General features: G+C 38.1%; 1 protein-coding gene across 3 annotated transcripts in view; it reads left to right on the top strand.

The window, feature by feature from the left end:
* The window catches only part of GMDS (GDP-mannose 4,6-dehydratase), a 305873-nt gene that overhangs the window by 213070 nt on the left and 69922 nt on the right, over positions 1-22881 (top strand). For all 3 annotated transcript variants that reach the window (XM_058175110.1, XM_058175109.1, XM_058175108.1), the window contains one exon: positions 12520-12616. In XM_058175110.1, the coding sequence (XP_058031093.1) occupies positions 12520-12616 (97 nt within the window). The remainder of the gene's footprint in view (positions 1-12519; positions 12617-22881) is intronic.

The following is a 22881-nucleotide window of genomic DNA, read 5'->3' as shown; positions in this document are numbered from 1 at the left end:
TAACTCAGATAATAAAATTAAGCTTTGTAAATACTTTCTGTGGTTTATATGTTGGTTTATTATACTTACCATTTTCTTGCTTCTGTGTCTTTTCTGGTGTCGATGCATAAGCAAGTCAAACTCAATTAGAAAAATTGAAGGAAGAGGAACACTTTTTCCCATGATACTAATATGGGACTCTGAAAATCACTAATACATTTAATGCAGTGTGCCTGAACGACAATATCATATTTTCTTCCTTTCTCCTTTTCTGTTACCTCCATGCCCAAAATCTTAAAGCTTTTGTTTCCATTTTTAGCTTGCCACATCTAGGTAAAATGATGGCTTGTGTAAGTTTTGCTTCATTGAGACAAACCAAGATCACTAAATGCAGTTGTTTTAAGTCGCCCATACTTAATATTTACTATTATTTCTCTTGATAAACATAACAAGAAGTTTTCTAATTGAGGAAGAAATTGGGGAAAGGAAAACAAATAAGCCATTATCTTATGTTCATTATTTATTTATTTTATTTATTTATTAATTAAACTTTTATACCGCCCTTCTCCCGAAGGACTCAGGGCGGTGTACAGCCTTCATTTAAAACAGTTAATATACATATTAAAATAACAATTAAAAAGCTTATTCAATAAAAGGCTGAAATTAAAGCCGTCCAATTGACCATATAAAATACCCATTAAAATTACCATTAAAAATTAAAAATTTAAAATTTAGAATTTAAAAATCAGGCCAGTCTAAATAAATAAATAAGTATAAATTTATGTATAAATAAATAAGTTTTCAGTTCCCGGCGAAAGGTCCGAAGGTCAGGCAATTGGCGTAAACCGGGGGGAAGTTTGTTCCAGAGGGTAGGTGCTCCCACAGAGAAGGACCTTCCCCTGGGGGCCGCCAGCTGACACTGCTTGGCGGATGGCACCCTGAGAAGATCCTCTCTGTGAGAGCGTACGGGTCGGTGGGAGGAATGTGGAAACAGCAGGCGGTCCCGTAAGTACCCGGGCCCTAAGCCATGGAGCGCTTTGAAGGTGGTAACCAAAACCTTGAAGCGTACCCGGAAGACTACAGGTAGCCAGTGCAGTCTGCGCAGGAGTGGTGTTACCCGGGAGCAACGTGGTGCTCCCTCAATCACCCGCGCAGCTGCATTCTGGACTAACTGAAGTCTCCGAGTACACTTCAGGGGTAGCCCCATGTAGAGAGCATTGCAATAATCCAGTTGAGAAGTGACGAGAGCATGAGTGACCGTGCATAAGGCATCCCAGTCAAGAAAGGGGCGCAAGTGGCGGACCAGGCCTGGTAAAAAGCTCTCCTGGAGACGGCCGTCAGGTGATCTTCAAACGACAGCTGTCCATCCAGGAGAACGCCCAAGTTGCGCACCCGTTCCGTTGGGGCCAGTGACTCGCCCCCAACAGTCAGCCGCGGTTGCAGCTGACTGTACCGGGATGCCGGCATCCACAGCCACTCCGTCTTGGATGGATTGAATCTGAGTCTGTTTCTCCCCATCCAGACCCGTACGGCCTCCAAACAACGGGACAGCACTTCGACAGCTTCGTTGGGATGGCCTGGGGTGGAAAAGTACAGCTGAGTATCATCAGCGTACAGATGATAACTCACCCCAAAGCTACTGATGACCTCGCCCAACGGCTTCATGTAGATGTTGAACAGGAGAGGCGAGAGAATATTGTACACTAGACTATGTTTTGAAAAACATAGAAAGCACAGGGTGTATGTTTGCTTACTATTGGAATTTAGTTCAACTGTTCCTAATGTTAGCATGATTAGAAAAACTTACATTGCTAATTTGTTTCACCATTAACTAATTTGTTTTTAATACCTAGGACCTGAAATGAAAATATCTTTCAGTTAACAATAAACTGTCCAAATTGATGTAAAACAGCGATGAATTGGATTATAGGGGTCAATTAAAAATAAAAATGAACCAAATTAATTAACTCTCTTAAGTATAGAAAAAAAAACATAGAAATGCATGTTCATACATGAAATATATTTGAGGTTGGGGAGCTAAAGTAGCTTATTTGTAAGAGGTAATTATAAGCATGTTACAATACAGATGTTTTCATGCTGCATTCAGTTTTCTTATCATTGTGGAAACTGGATGCAGAGACAGGTAGTTGTCGACTTATAACCACAATTGAGATCCAAATTTCAATTTTAAGCAAGGCAGTTGTTAAGTGAGTCACAGCCAATTTTACCACCTTTTTTTTTTTGCCATGGTTGTTACGCAAATCACTTGGAATTCTTAATAACATGGTTGCTAAGTGAATCTGGCTTCCCCCATTTATTTTTCTTGTCGGACAATAGCTGGGAAGGTCGCAAACATGATTACATGACCGCAGGACATTGCAATCATCATAAATACAGGCCAATTGTCAAGTGCCCAAATTTTCATCACATGACTGTGGGGATGCTGCAACGGTTGTAAGTGCGACTGTTATCAATCATTTTTTCAGTGCCGTTGTAACTTTGAACAGTCACTAAGCAAATGGTTGTAAGTTGATGACTAGCTGTAACTGGAGTGACTGGCTCTTCATATGTTGGTGGAATGTAAGCTTTTATATATAGGCCAAAATCCAATAAAGTTGTGCTCATGGGAGGCATCTTTGGATGGTAACACTAATATTAAGTATTTTTGTGTTGACAACAGTGTATAATAGAACAGTGAAAATGTGAACAAAGGTTTGTTTCCTTGTTCCATCTCTCTTATCCTGATCTAGAAATAAGCAATTTATTTGCATAAAGCTAATCACATAGTTACAGATGAATAAAATTCTATCCATCCACCTATTTACTGCTTTGTGAAGTAAAAACTAATTTTGAATACAGGTATTCCTCATTTAGTGACTGCACCAAAAATTGACCATTCACAATCCCACAATAAGGACCATCAACTTATTTATTAAGCAAAGCAATCACTAGGTGAAACCACAACTATTCTTTTGATCTTACTTCAGCTTTCTTTAGCTTTATAAATTTGCTAAAGTCATAAATATGAGGATTGGTCACAAAGTTATTTTGTCATCACCTTTGTAACTATGAATGGTTGCTAAATGAGGCAGTCACTAAATGAGGATTACCTATAAATTGCATGTTACTTTAAAGTTACATAAAAATTATGCTTTTAAATAAAGAATAAAATAAAATAAAGAAATTAACTTCATGTTATTGATTTGTAAAGTACTTTGTCAACAACAGACTCAGCAGTCTATCTTCTTAGTCAGATGGCTGTTTCATTGTATCAGTTTGAAAAAAAATAATTTTGGCAAGTGACAGATAAACAGTTCTAAGATTTAGACCTTTAGTTTCTGAAATATAATTGAATATTTTAACACTACTAGTGCCAAAGAAAATTGTGAATGATAAGAGTCAGACAAATTCTAATTTAGTTCTTTGCAGTGACAAGAAGGCCTTTGAGCTACAAATAATTTCAATATACAAGTAAAACATTTTTGAAAAAATTCTTTCTGTCTATTACTAATTAAATAACATGACAGAGGAACATTTTCCTCCTCTAATTTAACCCCAGAAGGATAAACCAAACAGGCAAACACTTGTCTTGACTAATTTTCTGTCATTAATCTTATTAAATAAGAGCAGGACTGTAAGAATAGCCTCAAACCACTGTAATATACAAGAGTTTTTAATGGATGCTGTGAAAAAAGGAAGAAGCCTAATCAGGTCTTGGAAAGATTTATGAACGCTTTTTTATTATAATTCTGCATATAGTTCCGCAGTAAAAGTATGCATTGCTTGAAGGGTTGAGATTTACACCGAAAAGCAATGAATACATTGTCACAATCATATTAGTCTGTATTACCTTTCCCTGAAATTATCGTGGGTATCTTATTCTTCAGAAAAATTTCATTTTTTTCTGCTGGTATGGCCAAACAGTTTTGAAAAACACAGATTACAAATATTTTAAATAAATGAAGAGTTCTGAAAAAAATTGCAAGAAAGAAAAAGGCAAGTGTTCATTTTATAGTATACTATAAGTACTAGCTATTTCAGATGAGAAATCCCATTCTTCCATTCACAATTCATTTCTCTGAAAAGGGACTATTTTCACAGATTTCCTTGCAAAGAAAATCCGCTGAAATTCTAAATCTCAAGTGAAAATAATCTTGACCATGAGAATGGAGAAGATGTTAAATTGCCTGTTTTCAGAATTTTACATAACTATCCAGACGCAGTCAGGATATATCATGTTCTAAGCTGCCCAGATTCAATATGGAGTTAAAGTCAAACAAACAAACAAATAAACAAAAGTATTGGGCTAACAACTTGAGACAATTTCATTGTTATCAACATAGTTACAAGATCTTGAGTTGTACCAGCAACAAAGGCTTTTGGCATGTATATTGAACGCCAGCAGAATGATCCCATAGGTTTTTACCACCAAAGCTAGCTATCGTCTTCAAGCTAAAAGACTGAAGATTGACAGTTTGCTGTTTGTTTGCCAACTTCTCATTTCTAATGAAAATGTTTTAAACATAAAAAGACGAGTGAAGAAGAGAGTTTGGTGGGCTCCAGGGGAAGATATAAGCCCATTGGTGCCCAGGGACACCTTACTGAGGACTCCGAGTTTTGCCTGTAGACTTGAAGGTTGAAATCCTTGCTGGTTGAAATCCTTGCTGGAGTGGGAAGTAGCTGGCCCTTTACAAAATAAGCCAGTCTGATGTGCCCAGGGGAATGTCCCTTGACCACTGAGGGACAAAAAAGATTCTGTCAGATTTTGGGTGCATTTGCTGGGGGAACTGGCTTAATGAGGGGTTACCTCATGCAAAGTTGGAAGTTTTACAGTTAGAATTGTGTTTGGATTTTTAAAATCATTTTATCTTTTTAAGAAAGTGTGCTATGTGTAGAACTCTATCTTCTTTTGGTATCTTTAACAAGGCTGATTTTGTTAAAATCGGGAATTGACCTGAGGCTTTATAATTGGCCTCAGATTATAGCCAAGGCTTGTTTGTTTGTTTCCCTTTGGTGTTTGGCCAGAGGTAGAGTAGAGCTATTATTAGTAGTAGAGTATTCACCTTCAGTACTCTGCTAGTTTCCCCGGAGAGCTGGTATAGATGGGAGAAACCACTTTCTAGTGAAGATGGGAAGATGGGTAGGACAGCAACAGAGGAATCTAATTTCCCAGGTACTGTTCACCTCCAGCCACAGATACCTCAGAGTTGAAGGACCTCAAAAGAGGGACTGTTGTTGTTTTTTTTGTTATTATACCTTGCTTACTTAGTTTCACTCTTCATAGCCTTATCAAATGCTACTAGAATTAAAATGAGAATGCTTGCCCAAACACATTCTTCCAATGTTTTTTACTATATCCTTGCATTTGTTCATTCCCCCAGCTCTCTGGACTCTCTACACAAAGGGGGCAAGTAAACTAAACACTATTCAACAACTGTTAAGCCCATGGCTCAGAATAATGACATTGGTATTCACTGCTTACCAGTGTTTATTTTCCAACTAGAAGACAAAATGATTAAAAATTAGAAGAGTATTAAACATAAATAAATGACACCAGATTATTGTACTTAGTTCCTAAACAAGGGATAATACTTATTTGATTAAAATCAGTAGCAATATCTCTACTGATTGATATTTATGGCTTGCGTGAGAAAATTCATCATGGTTGCTGCTAGGATTTATTTTCCTTAAGTATTATCATTTTGCTGCTGAGGATTCTACAGAGGTAAAATGAGGGGTTTTGAAAGAGCTGTATATTATTATCTTAGTTTGGGGATTTTAAAAAAATACTTTCCTGCTACTATTGGTTTACTTCTTATTTAGAAGCTTGTGAATATCATATAGCCAGTGGTGGGATTCAAATAATTTAACAACCGGTTCTCTGCCCTAATGATTTCTTCCCATAATCAGTTCACCAAACTGCTCAGAAAGTTAACAACCGGTTCTCCCGAAGTGGTGCGAACTGGCTGAATCCCACCACTGCATATAGCCCTAACTTAGTTTCAATCAAATATTTGCTTTTAAATCAATAATTCATTTGCACCCAAATAGCAAAAATATAGGAAAATAATTGAAAGATCTTTTTGTTTTTTACAAATACATGCAAACATGCCTGCAGTGTGATCATTGTCTTTTTGAGGGCTGATCTTGATACTGAAATGTTAGCATGTTTTTAAGTCTGGGCTTTTATTTTGATTCTTTCTGACCAGTTAAACATCTCTGAACATTAACAAGGAAGGAAGGAAGGAAATTGACCATTAGAATTCTTTTTAAAATGAATACATTCATTCTGGGGATGGAAAAACTCATGTAAAACTTTGGGGTGCATTTGCTGGGGAACTGGCTTAATGAGGGGTTACCTCATGCAAAGTTGGAAGTTTTACAGTTAGAATTGTGTTTGGATTTTTAAAATCATTTTATCTTTTTAAGAAAGTGTGCTATGTGTAGAACTCTATCTTCTTTTGGTATCTTTAACAAGGCTGATTTTGTTAAAATCGGGAATTGACCTGAGGCTTTATAATTGGCCTCAGATTATAGCCAAGGCTTGTTTGTTTGTTTCCCTTTGGTGTTTGGCCAGAGGTAGAGTAGAGCTATTATTAGTAGTAGAGTATTCACCTTCAATACTCTGCTAGTTTCCCCGGAGAGCTGGTATAGATGGGAGAAACCACTTTCTAGTGAAGATGGGAAGATGGGTAGGACAGCAACAGAGGAATCTAATTTCCCAGGTACTGTTCACCTCCAGCCACAGATACCTCAGAGTTGAAGGACCTCAAAAGAGGGACTGTTGTTGTTTTGTTATTATACCTTGCTTACTTAGTTTCACTCTTCATAGCCTTATCAAATGCTACTAGAATTAAAATGAGAATGCTTGCCCAAACACATTCTTCCAATGTTTTTTACTATATCCTTGCATTTGTTCATTCCCCCAGCTCTCTGGACTCTCTACACAAAGGGGGCAAGTAAACTAAACACTATTCAACAACTGTTAAGCCCATGGCTCAGAATAATGACATTGGTATTCACTGCTTACCAGTGTTTATTTTCCAACTAGAAGACAAAATGATTAAAAATTAGAAGAGTATTAAACATAAATAAATGACACCAGATTATTGTACTTAGTTCCTAAACAAGGGATAATACTTATTTGATTAAAATCAGTAGCAATATCTCTACTGATTGATATTTATGGCTTATGCGTGAGAAAATTCATCATGGTTGCTGCTAGGATTTATTTTCCTTAAGTATTATCATTTTGCTGCTGAGGATTCTACAGAGGTAAAATGAGGGGTTTTGAAAGAGCTGTATATTATTATCTTAGTTTGGGGATTTTAAAAAAATACTTTCCTGCTACTATTGGTTTACTTCTTATTTAGAAGCTTGTGAATATCATATAGCCAGTGGTGGGATTCAAATAATTTAACAACCGGTTCTCTGCCCTAATGATTTCTTCCCATAATCAGTTCACCAAACTGCTCAGAAAGTTAACAACCGGTTCTCCCGAAGTGGTGCGAACTGGCTGAATCCCACCACTGCATATAGCCCTAACTTAGTTTCAATCAAATATTTGCTTTTAAATCAATAATTCATTTGCACCCAAATAGCAAAAATATAGGAAAATAATTGAAAGATCTTTTTGTTTTTTACAAATACATGCAAACATGCCTGCAGTGTGATCATTGTCTTTTTGAGGGCTGATCTTGATACTGAAATGTTAGCATGTTTTTAAGTCTGGGCTTTTATTTTGATTCTTTCTGACCAGTTAAACATCTCTGAACATTAACAAGGAAGGAAGGAAGGAAATTGACCATTAGAATTCTTTTTAAAATGAATACATTCATTCTGGGGATGGAAAAACTCATGTAAAACTTTGGGGTGCATATTAATATACTGTTGTGAATGCATTAGGCAAGCTCCAGTGAAGTGGCTAATCTGTTTGACAATTAGTGATAAATTTGCTAGCTTAAAAAATTACTTTCTAAACTAACTGCAACATTTTACTTGTGTCAAACAATTGTTTCTAAGACTTTGGTTTACAAATATTTTTTTGTATTGCTTTTCCATCCAAGTCATTATTACGCACTTTATATTGAACTAATCTAGTACAAATTAGTCAAGATTTAAACCTGTAGAATGTTTTAAAATCATTAAGTAACACTCAAACTGAAACAGCTTTTTTCCTCTAAGATACTGATTCCTATTTTATGATGATCCCTATTTCAAATGGATAAGAGTAGATGTGCAAGAAAAAGAAAATGAGAAGCTATTGAGATATATTTCATTTTTTTGAATTGGCATTTAGTCTTTTACCATAAAAATGACTCTGAAATTAAGTAAGAACTGAATTAATGAAAAACGCATTATAATAGGTGCAGTTATTAAATTATATTTGCATAATAAAGCCATTATCAAAACAATTTAAAAAGCTTAAATTGATCTGCCAAAGAGCAGTCTTCAAGTATTATGTTTAGTCTACTTGCTATAAGAAGCAGTCCCACAGGAATTGATGAGTTAGTTCTGGACTATGTGTTTTTAAATTTAAAAATCAGTCACATTATACCATATATAAATATCCTCCATCATTCCATTTATCTTATTTTAAACCCTGCTATCAGTGTGAAATTGAGTGCATTCTTTTCTCTAAATGATACTGTTTAGGTGAGTATTCTCTTGTGTGGCTTTTGTTCTGTATTTGAGATTCTGTTATCTTTGACTTGGAACAGGACATCCTATAAAAATAATATGTCTTCTTTGTCAATTCAGTCTAAGAAGTAGACAAAAAGATTATTCCACCTCTTATTCCACCTTTTCATTACTTACACAATTCAAAATTATATTCAGTTTTGAAAATAGCTATAACTTGTTATGCTGGTCAATGACCAAAATAAAGAAAACCTGACTCAGTTATAATCTGTTTTAATAAATACCACTTGTAATGCATTCTTGAAAGTAATCTCCTTTATTTGACCTTAGTAACTAAAAGTGATTAAGTAACTGTCTTTGCATATCTGTGAATATGCTACTTTAAAACTGCCTGTTCTGGCAATGACTAGACAATATGAATTCTACAGTAGAGATCATTTGGTCTTTCAAGATAAAATGTGGAAAATGTTGGTATATAGGAATATGGATATAAAGAGTAGTCCAGTGTTGTTATCCAATCACCTTTGTTCATTTTTTGTTTTGCTTTTTTACATAAATTCAGTAATGGAAAATTAGTGTTCATTTCAGTAGCAACGCAATTTATGAAGGTCTTGGATAGTTTGTGATAAATAAATACATGTAATGTATTGAAAAAACCTTTCCTCTATCAAATAACACCTAATTTAAGATGACACTGAATATTGAGGACTAATAGTCCTTGATAGATCTGCCCTCCATGTATTTATTTATTCAGTCTCTTTTCAATCAGTCAGAAAATGGATCAAAAGCATATTCTACAATTGCTTGGCAACTGAACGGTTGCTTTGAATACCTTCTTTACTTTGTCCTGCCAGAATCAGTAAATTGCTACCAGTGAATTGAACATATTACATGATCTGTAATATTTCAATTGTTATGCCAACAGATGAAAAAGTATAAGATAAATTCAATTGCTGCGACGACCTAGCTCTTTATTTACTTACTTACTTATTTATTTATTTAATTACTTTTGCCAAGAGAGAGAGAAAAAATTACTTTTGCCATCTTTTTTATTTTTAATATTTTATTGTCATTTCTTTGTTTGATTGTTGTGAATCACCCAGAGTCGTTAGAGTCAGGTGATATACTGGTTTGATATTATTAATAATAAATTAATAATTAGTATTAACTATTAATTATTTTTATTATTAATTAATTTTGTTATTTATTAATTTATTACTTATTAATATTTGTTATTGTTATTATAGTTGTTATTATCTCTTATTCATTAAACATGAAACTCAATCAACTGAATATTTAAAAATGTGTCACAAATACGATTGACTGGTGCCAATGGTTGATACGGGTTGCTGCCAGCGTCCCAGGTATCAACCAAGTATCTTCTTAAAATATATGATGTTCTGAGTAGCGCAGTTTTTTGCATTTCCATTGGTGTTATTGCAGGAAGGTACAATTTCTTGATGTGTTTTGTAAAATTCTTGGACATGGTACCAAGTGCCCCGATGACAATGGATATTACTGTTGTTGTTGTTGTGGATGGTCATACAGTCAACCAGATATTTAGACTGGATTTAGCATTTTTATCCATTTATTGAGTACTTCCAAGATCCTGGGATAGGCAAAGGTTGTTTAATAATATTAAAGATATTGTTGCAAAATGTAAACCGTTCCAAGTAAAACTGTCTTTTGATGGTGATTTTGTCAATGCCGATGGTGTTCAAATGATGCTCCAGATGTCCTGGGATTACACACAGCACCTATCACTTTTGTCATACTTTTGCTTTTTTTTCCAGTTTTTGTTCTTCTATTTGAGTTCTTTGAATTTTCTCCAGTTCTTCCTCTTCTCCTTTAGTGTCTCAAGTTATTGCCGCATCCACTATCCAGATTTGTTTACCATTTTTACCAGCAATTGTTAAGTATGGGGTGTTATGTGGCAAGTGCTTGTTTGTCCCAGAGCACTTTATCTTCTTCATTTTCTATTTGTCTCCTTTGTGGTCCCACCAGTTCTTGCCTGCAGGCAAATGGTATTTCTTGTAGACATTGAAAAAACACTATTGTTGCTACTTTGCCATGCCGTTGTTTGTAGTCAGCCTGCACAATCTTCTTGCAGTAGCTAACTTAAGTGGTTCATTTTTTCTTCACTTTCTTTGTAGTGGCAGCATTTGCTGTGTTCCCAATTCTGGCTTTGTATGCATTTGTTCTTAGGGCTTGGTTTTGTGCACCAGAATTAGCCTCTCTGTCTCTTTTTTCAATTTTCCTACTATTAGCCTGGTCTTATTATCTGCTTTGCCTGCTATTTATCTAATATACTGGCCATGTAATACTTTGTCTTGCCATGTCTCTTTTCTATTCTTCGTTTAGTCTTTCTTGTAGGCTAGTTTGGTCTCTCCAGCACTCAGTGAGCCTTTATAGTATACTAGTTTCAGTGTGTCTTCATCACTGTCTTTCAGATATTTTTCCAATATTCTTTTTTCTTTTTAGCTCTGTGTGTTTATTATCACCAGTTATATCTGGTCTTCATTAAAGGATTTCCACACAAATGCCTCTGTTTCTATACACAATAGAAGATGAGTAACCAACCTTTTGGCTTGCTTGGGCCACATTGAATTAAGAGGAATTGACTTCGGCCGTATATAAAATATATAATATAGTGAGTGTATATAAGTATCGCTAAAATAACACAGAATAATGTTAAGTATTTACAACCCAGTGGGGCCGCATTACTAGCTGTCCAGGGCTGTATGCAGTCCATTGGCCAGGGGTTAGACACACCAAAATAAAAGAAATTGGATTTTCTTCATTCTTCATTTTCTTTCCATTCTTATGCATACATACATACATACATGCATACATGCATATATGAATGTTCACTGCAGTAAAGCTTTGATTATGCATTATTTTAAAACATTGTGATACTTCATGCTTCTCTCCAAATGCACAATGATTTTGCTCAGCCAAAATGTTTTCCATTCAAGTTATATTTATTGTGAGGCTGAAAGACATATGGTTGAGGATGGGAGTCTTTAATGTTGCAAAAAGTGTTTTGTGGGTCAAAATATATATGGGAACCTCTGAATTTAAGATGGGAAGTAGAGAGGATTTCTGCTTTATGTAAACATATGTACACAATTTGTTCATTCTGGTCGTAATTCATGAATATGGGGCTCTTCATCTGCTTTTTCCATTTCAGTTTTTTAAAAGGACAAAATTTTAAGGGGCAAAAAGATTTGCCTAAAATAATAGACCATGTGCGTCTACTACAACAATTTACCTTTATAAATGCCAAGAGGTGGTTTTCTAGGCAATTGTTAATCTTATTGTACACTACAAGGAAAATATTAAATGAAAGTCTGAAAGACTGTTTAAAATAACCAAAACATTGTGTTAAAAAAGTAATAAAGAACAATTAGAAGAATACAGATGTCTGGGTTTTAGTTTGATGTTCAAATAATTTCTGAATAAACTTTTCTATAAACTAGGAAACAGATAAAGTTTGATTCCAAATCAGTGGATATTCTTGTTAAAAGTTTTGCCGTAGAACAATTTTTCATGGGTTGGCACCACTAAAATACCTAACTGAGATACATACAGAAAGAGAAAGTCAAATGTGCTTATTGATGTACACTGCTATTTGTATCTGCAAACTAAAATAATTACATCTCAATAAGTGGGATTTAGGATTTTTTAAAAAGTATACTACAACTGAAGTGGAGCGCACAAAATAACTGAATCTTAGTAAAAATTGTTATGCACCCATCTTGTTTGTTGTTTGTTTGTTTCTGTGAGGACATTTCATGGAGAAAATTAACACAAACCTTGACAATGAATCAGAGAACCAAATGTCCCTTTCCTCATGTCAGTAAAGTCATTATATGTGTTAAATGTTTCATCTCTTTACAGGTGGGAAGGAAAGGATAAGAACGAAGTGGGCCGATGCAAAGAAACAGGCAAGATTCATGTGACAGTTAATCATAAATACTACAGACCAACGGAAGTAGTAAGTGAAAGCATTCTTTCAGTTTTGTTAATGAATGGTCCAATCACTGAGTCACCAAACTGCAGCATTTGGACAACTGGTTACAAGAGGTTTGTAATTGCTTCCCTACTGCTAACTTTCAGTCTTTTCTCAATAGTTACTTGGTCACTTCAGTTGTCTTCAATAAAGAAGCAATGGTGGGGACCATAATGTTCTGCTTAGCATAATTTTGATATGATTACAAATGATGCTATGGACAAATAATGCTCTGCAGACTGTTTGATAAAGAGATAATAACAGAGGCAATATAACTAACATATTTATCATTTCCACTTTTACTTGTTCTATTAGCAAAGAAATTAAGATTCAGCATTTGGATATACCTGGGGATATAGATGCAGAACATATATTTATTATATTAAAAGATAAAAAAACAATAGTTAAAAAACTATTGGCAAATAGTCCTGGAATAGAAGATTTCATACGTTTATATTGGCAAGAGTTTTGATTTAGCTGCTTTATGTAGAAAGTTAACAATGTAGAGGAAGTCCTGGATTTACAATCGGGACCAAAATTTCCCTTGCTAAGCAAGGCAGTTAAGCGAATCGTGCCCATTTATACAACCTTTTTTGTCATAGTTGTTAAGCAAATCATACAGTCATACAAATGAATCCTCATTGACTTTGCTTGTCAGAAGCCAGCTGGTAAGGTTGCAAATGATCACATGATCACAGGATGCCACAACCATCATAAATACACGTCAGTTGCCAAGTAGTCTAACCTTAATGATTGTAGGGATGCTGCTACAGTCATAATGGCATAATGTAATGGCAAGTTGTAAGTCACTTTTTCAATGCTTTTGTATGAACTACTAAACAAACGGTTGCAAAACAAGGATCACCTGTATCGCAGACAGTTCATAACCTGAGAGAATGATTATATCAGGGACTCAAATGTTTAAAAGAATTTGGTAGACTGCTTTTCCTCTGTATTGTTCCTATGGGCATTAGAGTAAGGTTTTAAAGTAAGTTACACATTCTCAAAACCTAACGTGTGTATGATTCTTTTTTTTTATTGAAAAAGTTTTTACAAAAATTTTCACCCCCCTTTCCCCCCCTCCCCCCCACTCTATCCCCTCCCCTCCCTCCAAAACCACCCTCCTCCTTCCCCCCCCCCAACTTCCCAGAACAAACACAAGGTATAGTACGTGTGTATGATTCTTAAACAGCAAGGATTTTTAATGAGTGAAATAATTCCTTGACAGGTTTACAGTTTCAATTTTTTTTATTGTTTTGACAACTCACTTGAGGCTTTTCTGTAAAAATAAATCAATGTGAGCATCTTAACAAGAAAATGATTTAATGTAAATAATGTTAACTGAGCAATACATTATCAGAGAACACTGTTGGTATGGTGATTAATTGTGTTGCCTGATGTCAAGAATTGCTTTTCACCTGTCTTTTTATTAATGAGAAGGATCCCTATTTTATGAATTGGGCAGTATTTTACATAATTAGGTATTCCTGCCATTGTCTGGGAGCAAACTTTTGAGGAAGTTTATGAGTTCCAGTGAATACCTTGTTAATGAGTTTTCACACTATTTGGCCTGAGAATGTTGCTATTATCCAATGAGGCATAACTAAGGCTTTTCGCAAGTTGCATGACAGTATCTCTAATTAGCCTAAAGTATCCCCGTTGGCTATGATTCTTATACATTAGGGATTTTCTATGAAACCTAATAAAGAACTCGGCACCTATGAATTAACTGTAATTTTATTTACTCATTATTTAGTTGGAATCATTTTGCTAATGTGTATGTGGTATTTTAGGAAAAGGATTATAGATATTTATTTCTCTTTGTGCCCTTATTTTTAGTGAGTAACTTTTTGACTCATTCTACTTCTGCGGCAATTTGACCAAAATTTGGGCATATATAGATTTATAAAGTATCTTTTGTGTTTAAAATCATGGACCAGACTTATTTTTAAAGTGCAATTTTTAAATCCAAAAATGTTTATGTTTAGAGAAGTATTTAGGATTTCTTGATTTCAGTTCCTTCTATACCAGGGGTGCCAAACTCAAGGCTCACGGGCTGGATCCAGAGCACGGGGTGCTTAAATTTGGCCCGTGGGGCTGATCTGGAAATATCAAAGGACCAACCCGCAGTGCCTCTGCTGGACAAAATGGGCCCTGGGGGGCATGTAGCCCCCCTGCAGCCTGTTTTCAGCTTCCACGCCCTCCTGCAGCACTCTGGGTAAGAAAATAAATTGACTCCCTCCTCTTTGTGGCAGCCTCTCAAATACTGGAATACTGCTATCATGTCCCTACTAGTCCTATTTTTCTCTAGACTGCCAAACCCAAATCCTGCAACCGTTCTGCAAATGTTTTAGTTTCCAGGGCTTTAATCATTTTAGTTGCTCTTCTTTGCACTTTTTCCTAAACCTCAACATCTTTTTTGTAATGTGGTGACCAACAGCGGATACGGTATACCAGGTATAGTCTTACTAAGATTTTATAAAGCGGTACTAATACTTCACATGATTTTGACTACAGATATATAACATCCATGTTGTTGCAAGCACTACATTGGTCACCAAATACAATTCAAAGCACTATTTATTACATTTCAAGTTTGGCACCGGAGGACTCTCCTGTTCCTGAATTCCTGAGGATTCAGGAAACTATCTTTTTATGGGGTTTTTTTCTCAAGCCTTACAGAAAAGGTTGCAGATTTTGATGGCATTTTTATTAGCGTTTAGAAAAATAGTGAAAACTGAACTGTTCTGGAGAATGAGTGTGTTTGTTTGCTTTCAGATATTTTATTATTGATAGTAAGCACTAGTGATATTACCTAGACAAATAATAAAATGTCTGCAAGCAATCAACCAAACCCAAGAGCACCAAGGATTCCAGAGTTCAACACTAAATTACATATTCTCCATTGTGTTGAGGAAGATCATCCAGGAATGGGTAGTACTCTGCTTCTCTGCTTGGAGATCGAGTTAAGTTTTTTTGGGCCACTCCTCCCTTGCCTGGGTCCTCCCCAGTTTGACTCGCTCTTCCATGAGTTGAGACTGAGAAAGAAGAGGCTCATCCTAATTAGAGAAATACACCGAATTACTGGAAAATGCTTACCAAGCAAGGCTTGGTGATCGCTGGACTGCGATCTGGAGGATTACCAGTCTGCTGGTAACCCTCCCTATCGGCTTGGATATCAGCCAACGTCCCTACCACTCCCATGCTCAGCGGAGGGGGCATTGCCTTGTAACGGTCTGCCCCTGGCACTAGTCTGCGAACGCAGGGAGGGACTCAATCCCTGCCTGGTGTCAACTGACAGCAGCAGTGCCTTTGGCACCTCAGGAACCACTGCAGGAACACTCATGGTGGGCCAGTCTTCCTGAAAGTATAACGTGTAAAGCGGCTGCATGTTCTGTGCCATTATTGCCTCAGCAGGAATGCTCTTCACGAGCCAGTCTGCCTGAAATTACACAGTGGAAAGCGGCTGACACATTTTCACTATCATTGCCGCGGCAGGAGAGCTCTTCACAAGCCAGACTGCCCAGTTCCACTGGAAGACACAGCGACAGCGCTCAATCTCCATTTCAGCCACACAGGATGCCTTCCTTGGAGCTCAACAAGACGGGAGAAACCAGCACAGTCAAAGCCGAGGCAGGAGTGCTCTATTCGAGCCAGTCTGCCTCAGCCGTCAAGACACTCAGTGGCAACAGCGCGCAGCACCTTTACGACCGCAGCAGGAGAGCTCTGGCGACCCAGACTGCCCCATCTGACAGGTAATGGGACCGAAATGCCCAGCGGCATCACAGCAGCAACAAGGAGCTTCTTGCAAGGTAGGCTGCCATCTAGTATAAGTATTCTGTCCCCCCACTTCAGTCCGGGAGACACGTGAACTGACTCAATTAGCCGGCAATTTAGTCCACAGCAGCTATCAGCTCTGGCAGCAAAACAGCGATCATCTGCCAAGGTTTTCTTTATCTTCCTTGATGCAGGCGTGTCAGAAGCTCGTTACCGGAGCAACTAGTAAGTCAGGAACAAACAGCAATCCAAGCCAAATGCTCAGTCAAATAGTTCAGCTCAAGTTTTCTCCAGTCAGTTTGGTTTGTCCGTCACAAAGTACTAGAGCAGTCCTTCCTGCTTTTATACCCTGTGGGGTGTGGCTCCGTGACTCAGCACTTTCTAGGCCTGCTCCACCCTTTATTCTGTTGTTCCCGCCTCTCTTGTCTATGAAACCTGGGATTAACCGGGACTGATTGTCCACAGCTGGGTCTGAAAGCATTGCCTGGGCGGGGGGAGATACAGGAGACAGAGGCCTCATCACCTCCTCCACCTGGCCTGCCTCTGGCTCCTGGAGCCGAGCCAGAGAGGCTGGCCCTGCAGAAGGGAGCCCTGACGGCCCTTCCCCACTCCCCCTCACTCTCTGAGTCACTTTCTGGAAAGGGGGCAGGCCCAGGGGGGCTGGAGCCACAACAATAAGCCTAGAAACAGCTGCAGCAGGGCATCCCCCCCCCCAAGACAGTCTGTCTGGTTTTAGTATGTACAATTGGTGAAGCGCCCAATATAAGGGCAGCCATGATGGGAGAGCTCCCTTTGAGCCATTCTATCAGGGCTCATGAGATAGCTTGGCAACAACGCCCACTGCCAAGGCAGCATGGCAAGAGAGCTCCTTTTGAGCCAGTCTGCCTTATCTCCAGCGGTAGATAAGAGGAAGCGATTAGTGCCTAGGCTGCTACAGCAGCAGGGCTCCTTTCGAATCCCGCCTTGTCTCATGAGTGGTGGTGGTGGCTTGTGCCATGGTAGCCGCAGCAGAACAGCTTCATTCAAGCCACTCCGCCTGATGACACAGAGGTTTAGTGACAAGAGCACCTGGCACCATTAGAGCGCGGTGGTAGGGCTCAAGGAGAGCCAGTCAACCTGTTCCACAAAAGACAAAAAAAGAGAGAAAGAGCGGGAAAATTGGCACCCTTTTTTAGCCACTACGTCAGCTATGCATGGCCTACTAGTCTGCCCAGTAACAACATAGTGGGCAGAATTAACACACAGGCAGCATCTGCTCCTTGTGAGCCGATCTGCCCAGAAACAGTGCAAGCAACGGATAGGCACCCCTCAAACTTCCTTGAGTGGGAATAGGGGTAGGAGCCATTCTTTGAAGCAGGTCTGCCTAGAGTTAGCCAGTCTGCCGGGGTCAAGGCACCTGTCGGAGTCCCTCTGTAAGCTATCAGGGCGCCTACCACCATAGGGCAGCTTTCCTATGGATATGATTGCCTTGAGCAGGTGTGCGCCGCCAGCCACAAAGTTTGCAGGAAGGCATGACAGAGCTATGAGAATGGTCACCCTCCCTCTGGGAGAAGTGGCACTTTCCTAGAGGGAAACTTCACAGGTTGTGGATTCCAGCTGCTGCCACACACTCCAGGGGTGCTCAAAGGGGGCAGACTAAGACATTCAAAGGATGGATATATTTAAGCTGCAGCTCAGCATTTCTGAAGCTGGGGACCTGCTCCCTCTGGGCAGACCTAGTCATGCCTAACGCAACTCTCACCTCCACAGGGGGGGGATCCCTCCCAGGGGAGCAGTAACATCTGGCAGGAAAGGCCTTCTAGGAATATCTACTTCTCTGGCTCTGGCCAGGAGAGGTTGCAGGATTGTGTCACATCCCGCTCTCTCAGAGATAGACACAGTTCCAGGCCACTAGTGGCATCCATAATATCAGGCACAGCAATGGCCTGCCATATTCTTCCTCCACGTGCTCTCTCCAGACAGAGTTGGACTCCTGAACTGATGGCGTTCTTAATCCCCAGTTTTTTAGGCGGATGGCAGGGGCTCTAGCCAGCCCCATTTACTGGGCCCTTCATCTGTCCCATTGAGGTCCATGCTCCACAGGACATTGGCCTCGGCCGGATGCCTCTCCACAAGCGGATGAGGAGATCTGGATTTCAGCCTCCCTCAAGTGATCCTCCGGCCTGGATGGCTGTTGACTGGCAGTTTCAATGTTTGAAATAGTCACCTACCTCACAGTAGGAGATCATGTCGGACTAGGCGCCTCGACCCTTCATCAAGCACGCTAACTGATGGTTTGCCATGTCAATTGGAGCCCACTGCGGCCTTTGGCCTTACAGGGGATTGCGTTCATATGCCCCTAGAGGCCAACAAGATCGGGGATCCTTCCCCTATTCAGGGTTCTCATGATCATTTTGGCTCTCCTTCGGCTGCGACAGCTGTGGGCAGGTAAGTCCTTTGGCGGCCTTGCATAGAGCGGGGGACTTTGGATCAGGATCCTGCCCTCCTGACCTGCTTTGGTAAGTCCCATTCCTGGATGATCTTCCCCGACACAATGGAGAAGTGGCGTTGGTCCTACCTGATAAGCGCCTTCTCAGGGTGCGGCGAAGATCATCCAGCCCTACCCTGGTGACAGTCTGGTCCATAGTTTGGGAGGGGTTCCTGTTTTTGCAGGTCATGAGCCTCATCATCGCTGCACCCTCGTCAAACTGGGGATGACCCAGGCAAGGTAGGTGTGGCCAAAGAAAAACTAACTCAGTCTCCAAACAGAGAAGCAGAGTACTATCCATTCCTGGATGATCTTCCCCACACCCTGAGAAGGAGCGTATCAGGTAGGACCAATGCCCCTTTTATCTTCTAATTTTTTTAATTTATAACATTTCTGGAAAGAGACATAGGCAGTTCTTAATGAAGGTTTTATGTTTCTATATTAGATGTAAATCATTGAGGATTTGGATTTGGCAGTATACAAATAATGTAAATAAATAAATAATCTCCTTAGCTGGTCAAGTCTGGATAGATGAGTAGAAAGCTAAAGTCCCACACTGCCATAACATGTATTTGCTTGGATTCTCCTTCCCTCTCCCCCCCACCCAATTTTTCATCCGGTGATGCCGTTTTAAATTCCGAACCTTCCTTGTAGAAACTATGTAAGCACAATGCAAAAACAGTAACAGTAACAAGAAAACTGAGAAGGTGATTATAAGTTTTATAAAGCACATGAGCATAGTGTGTAAGGGAAGACTGTCAGCCACAAGAGAGCGGGCTGCTAATTCCTTGCTCTGAAAAGGGCTTGATGGCTCACAAGTTATATTTAAATTGTGTTCCCTTGGTGTCTTTATTAGTCTCACCCTTTTAAACTTTTCCCAGCTCTTTCTCTCCACATAGACCTCAGATTACATCATACCTCAGGGAAAGAGTGACTCAGTGGAGGAAAGAGATCATGATATGCAGACACTGTGTTTAAGTGACTGTTTGCATACAGAATTGCCAAAAATGGATTCAGATACTATGATTTCACACAATATATGCATAGATGTTGGATGTAAAATGCAGCTTGTTAAAAAAGTTTAGCTTCCACTATTGAAAAGAGAAGATGGCTGTATGCTGCACAAACGAATCTCACATACTAGAAAAAGAGCTTTGGTGGTTTATTCCTTTGTCCTCATCCAAGAATATTTGTTTCCATAATGTATAGAACTCCCAGAATTCAGCATTCCCAACTTGCAATATCAAACCTGGTCAACTCGGACAGAGCAACTGTTGAACAGGAGAATAGATAATACATCTAGATAGGTAAAATGCCTGTCTGGTTTTTATCCAGCATCAACAACAGATGCTCAAAATACACTAAGTGCTTAACGGTGCACTTGAATAAAAGCTGATTGTAACATACCGTACCTTGGATCTTGCAATTATGATATTTTGAAAAATGCTAGAAGAAATCATGTCCATCTCCTTAATCCAAGAAGATAACTGTAATAGATGCCCTATTATTTGCTCCTGGAAGACAAATTAATCTGAAGTCCTCAATGCTTCAAGGCCTTGCTTTTTTAATTCATGAATTACTGTATTTCTTCTCCTGCTTCTCTTTCTCTTAGGGAAGTTGACTCACCCACTCACCAAAAATTCTGGACTTTCCACATGCCATTGAATGGTAAAAAAAGAATAATCCCCAACAGTTTGGAGGAGGGCTGCTGGAATGTTGAAATACTGTATGTGCAATTTGTATTTGCTTTATCGAGTCATTTTTTCTTCTTTAAAAAGGACAGCAATATTTTCTTCTCTAAAAAGGACAGCATATATTTTTCTACAATCCTTACTTTAAAAAAAATATGGATAGGGATTTTTGGAATTGTGATACTTTCTCCCATCTGGAAATTAACTTCATCACCTTTTCTGGTACTCTGGAGATATGGATAGACATCCATCTTGTGTTCTCTCATTCAGATTTGCAAATGTGTATTTGCTTTCTTGCTTATGGTTTAGCAGGATTTTTAAATTTATCTCTTCTTTACACCTTACATTAATTTCTACAACCTTCTTGTCACACTCGGCTTCGGTTGCTTTTTATCTTCTTGGACATCATTAGAATAAACTTTGAGTTTATAGATTCTTCAGGGGAAATAGTCAACTACATGTTTCCCAGATTTTGCTAGATCCTGTTTAAATATATGCGCGTACGCACATACACACAAAGAAAAATACTTTAATGATTATTATATTGTCCCAACATCATTCTACTCAAGTCCAAAGCATTTGTGGTGGTTCATATACTGAAGAGTTATGAATCCTAAAAAATATAATGCAAATGATCATGATCCCAGTTTTCTTTCCTTTTTTGCATATATATTTTTACTTATCTATATTCCAAAAGGGATGTAAGTCTGAACATTGTTCAAATAACTGCAAGAGATATACAGTCTGTTAACATAAACTGCATTTCCTTTCACTTTTTCTGTGACCACATTATCATTATGGTTTTGTCCATTTTTAAACAGAGGAAAAGGGGTGCTGGTGTTTTCTATGACTAATAATGTTGCATTGAGTGTAATTTTCTATTTTTTTATATTTTGAAGGGAAAAAAATCCAGATATGCTTTCTTTTCCCAAACCAGAGAACATCTGAATGTCAACATCTGAAAATCACTAGTTCAGTAAATTATTACCTTTGTCTTTCTGAACTGAATCACTGTGTTAGCCAAAATATTTATATCATTACTTCCTATAGTCTCAACATTAACTTTCAGTGAGAGTTACTATCAGCTTAAAATGAGCCTTGGTATTTTTGAATCTCATCATAATCAACAGGCCTATTTTGATAGCAAAATATTTATTTTTGCAAATGAACAGCAGTGAGGAAAGGCTTTCCAGAGAGTTTTAAGCTATTCTTGGCTTTTGGTTACGATTTTATATTTAGCATATTTATCTGAAATGTGGCATTAAAATATTACAAATATCTTGCTGTTGTAAGCAACTTTTTGCAACAACTTACAGTATTAAAATAATAGAGCCACCACATAGCTCAGACCTCCTAAAGGTACAGTAATATTAAACGAATATTAAGAAGCAACAATCCTACAGCAGTTGCAGAATATAGAACATCCCTTAGCCCAAATTAAGAGATTCCATTCAACATGGCGTTAGGTTTTGTACAATGTCACTTCTACCTTTTCTTGCCCTCATTCTTTCATATTTTGCATGAAACACTATAGCTATCTGAAAAGAGGACATCCCAAATGTAAGACTACGTGCTTCCTGCTAAAAAAGAAAATTGAACAGGAAAAATTATTTGCCTTCATTGTGATATTTTCGGCAAATCCAATAGGGTCTCTTCATTTTAAAAGTAAATTATTGGGAAAAGGTAGAGGAATAGAGTAAACAGATGAATTTCTAAAAATATATATACCCTGCACAGAAGGCGCAAACAAGTCAAATAATTGACGCAATGTGGATGAACATCAGTTCTACTATAGTCTCTGAAGTTCAGCATGAGAATACAGAATCAGAAGGATCTGTATTGAAAACATGACCAGCCTCATGTTTTCAATGAATCACAAAGCTTTCTAGATAACTTTGGTCTTTTTCTCAACCCAATTGACTGCACAGAAGACAACATTAAGGGTAATCTCTGTCTGCTGTCTTGAGCTCCAGAGAAAAGTTAGGTTGCAAATGCAATAATATATAAACAAGCAGCAATTGTCAGAAAAATAAAAATGAGTTATACTAATATGATCAATGACCCAGTGCTGCATTTCCCTGACTTCAAATACCGTAATTCTTCTGCTGAATGAAATTATAACCAAATAGTGATTTTAGAGTTTAAACAATAACAATGAGAAATCAGCTAAAGAAGATAAATAGTTATTAAGCAGTGGCTTGGCCTGAGATAGAAAATATATAACTAAACCCCGGGTTTTGCTGTCTGTTATAGCAGCCTAGTTATTTTAACATGCTCTCTCAGGTTTGTAAGTGAAACATTACTCAGCTTTACAA

Source organism: Ahaetulla prasina, chromosome 3, assembly GCF_028640845.1.
Source record: "Ahaetulla prasina isolate Xishuangbanna chromosome 3, ASM2864084v1, whole genome shotgun sequence".
Lineage (NCBI taxonomy): Eukaryota > Metazoa > Chordata > Lepidosauria > Squamata > Colubridae > Ahaetulla > Ahaetulla prasina.
Note: the sequence above shows the minus strand (reverse complement) of the source record. Positions and strands in the feature narration are given on the sequence as shown.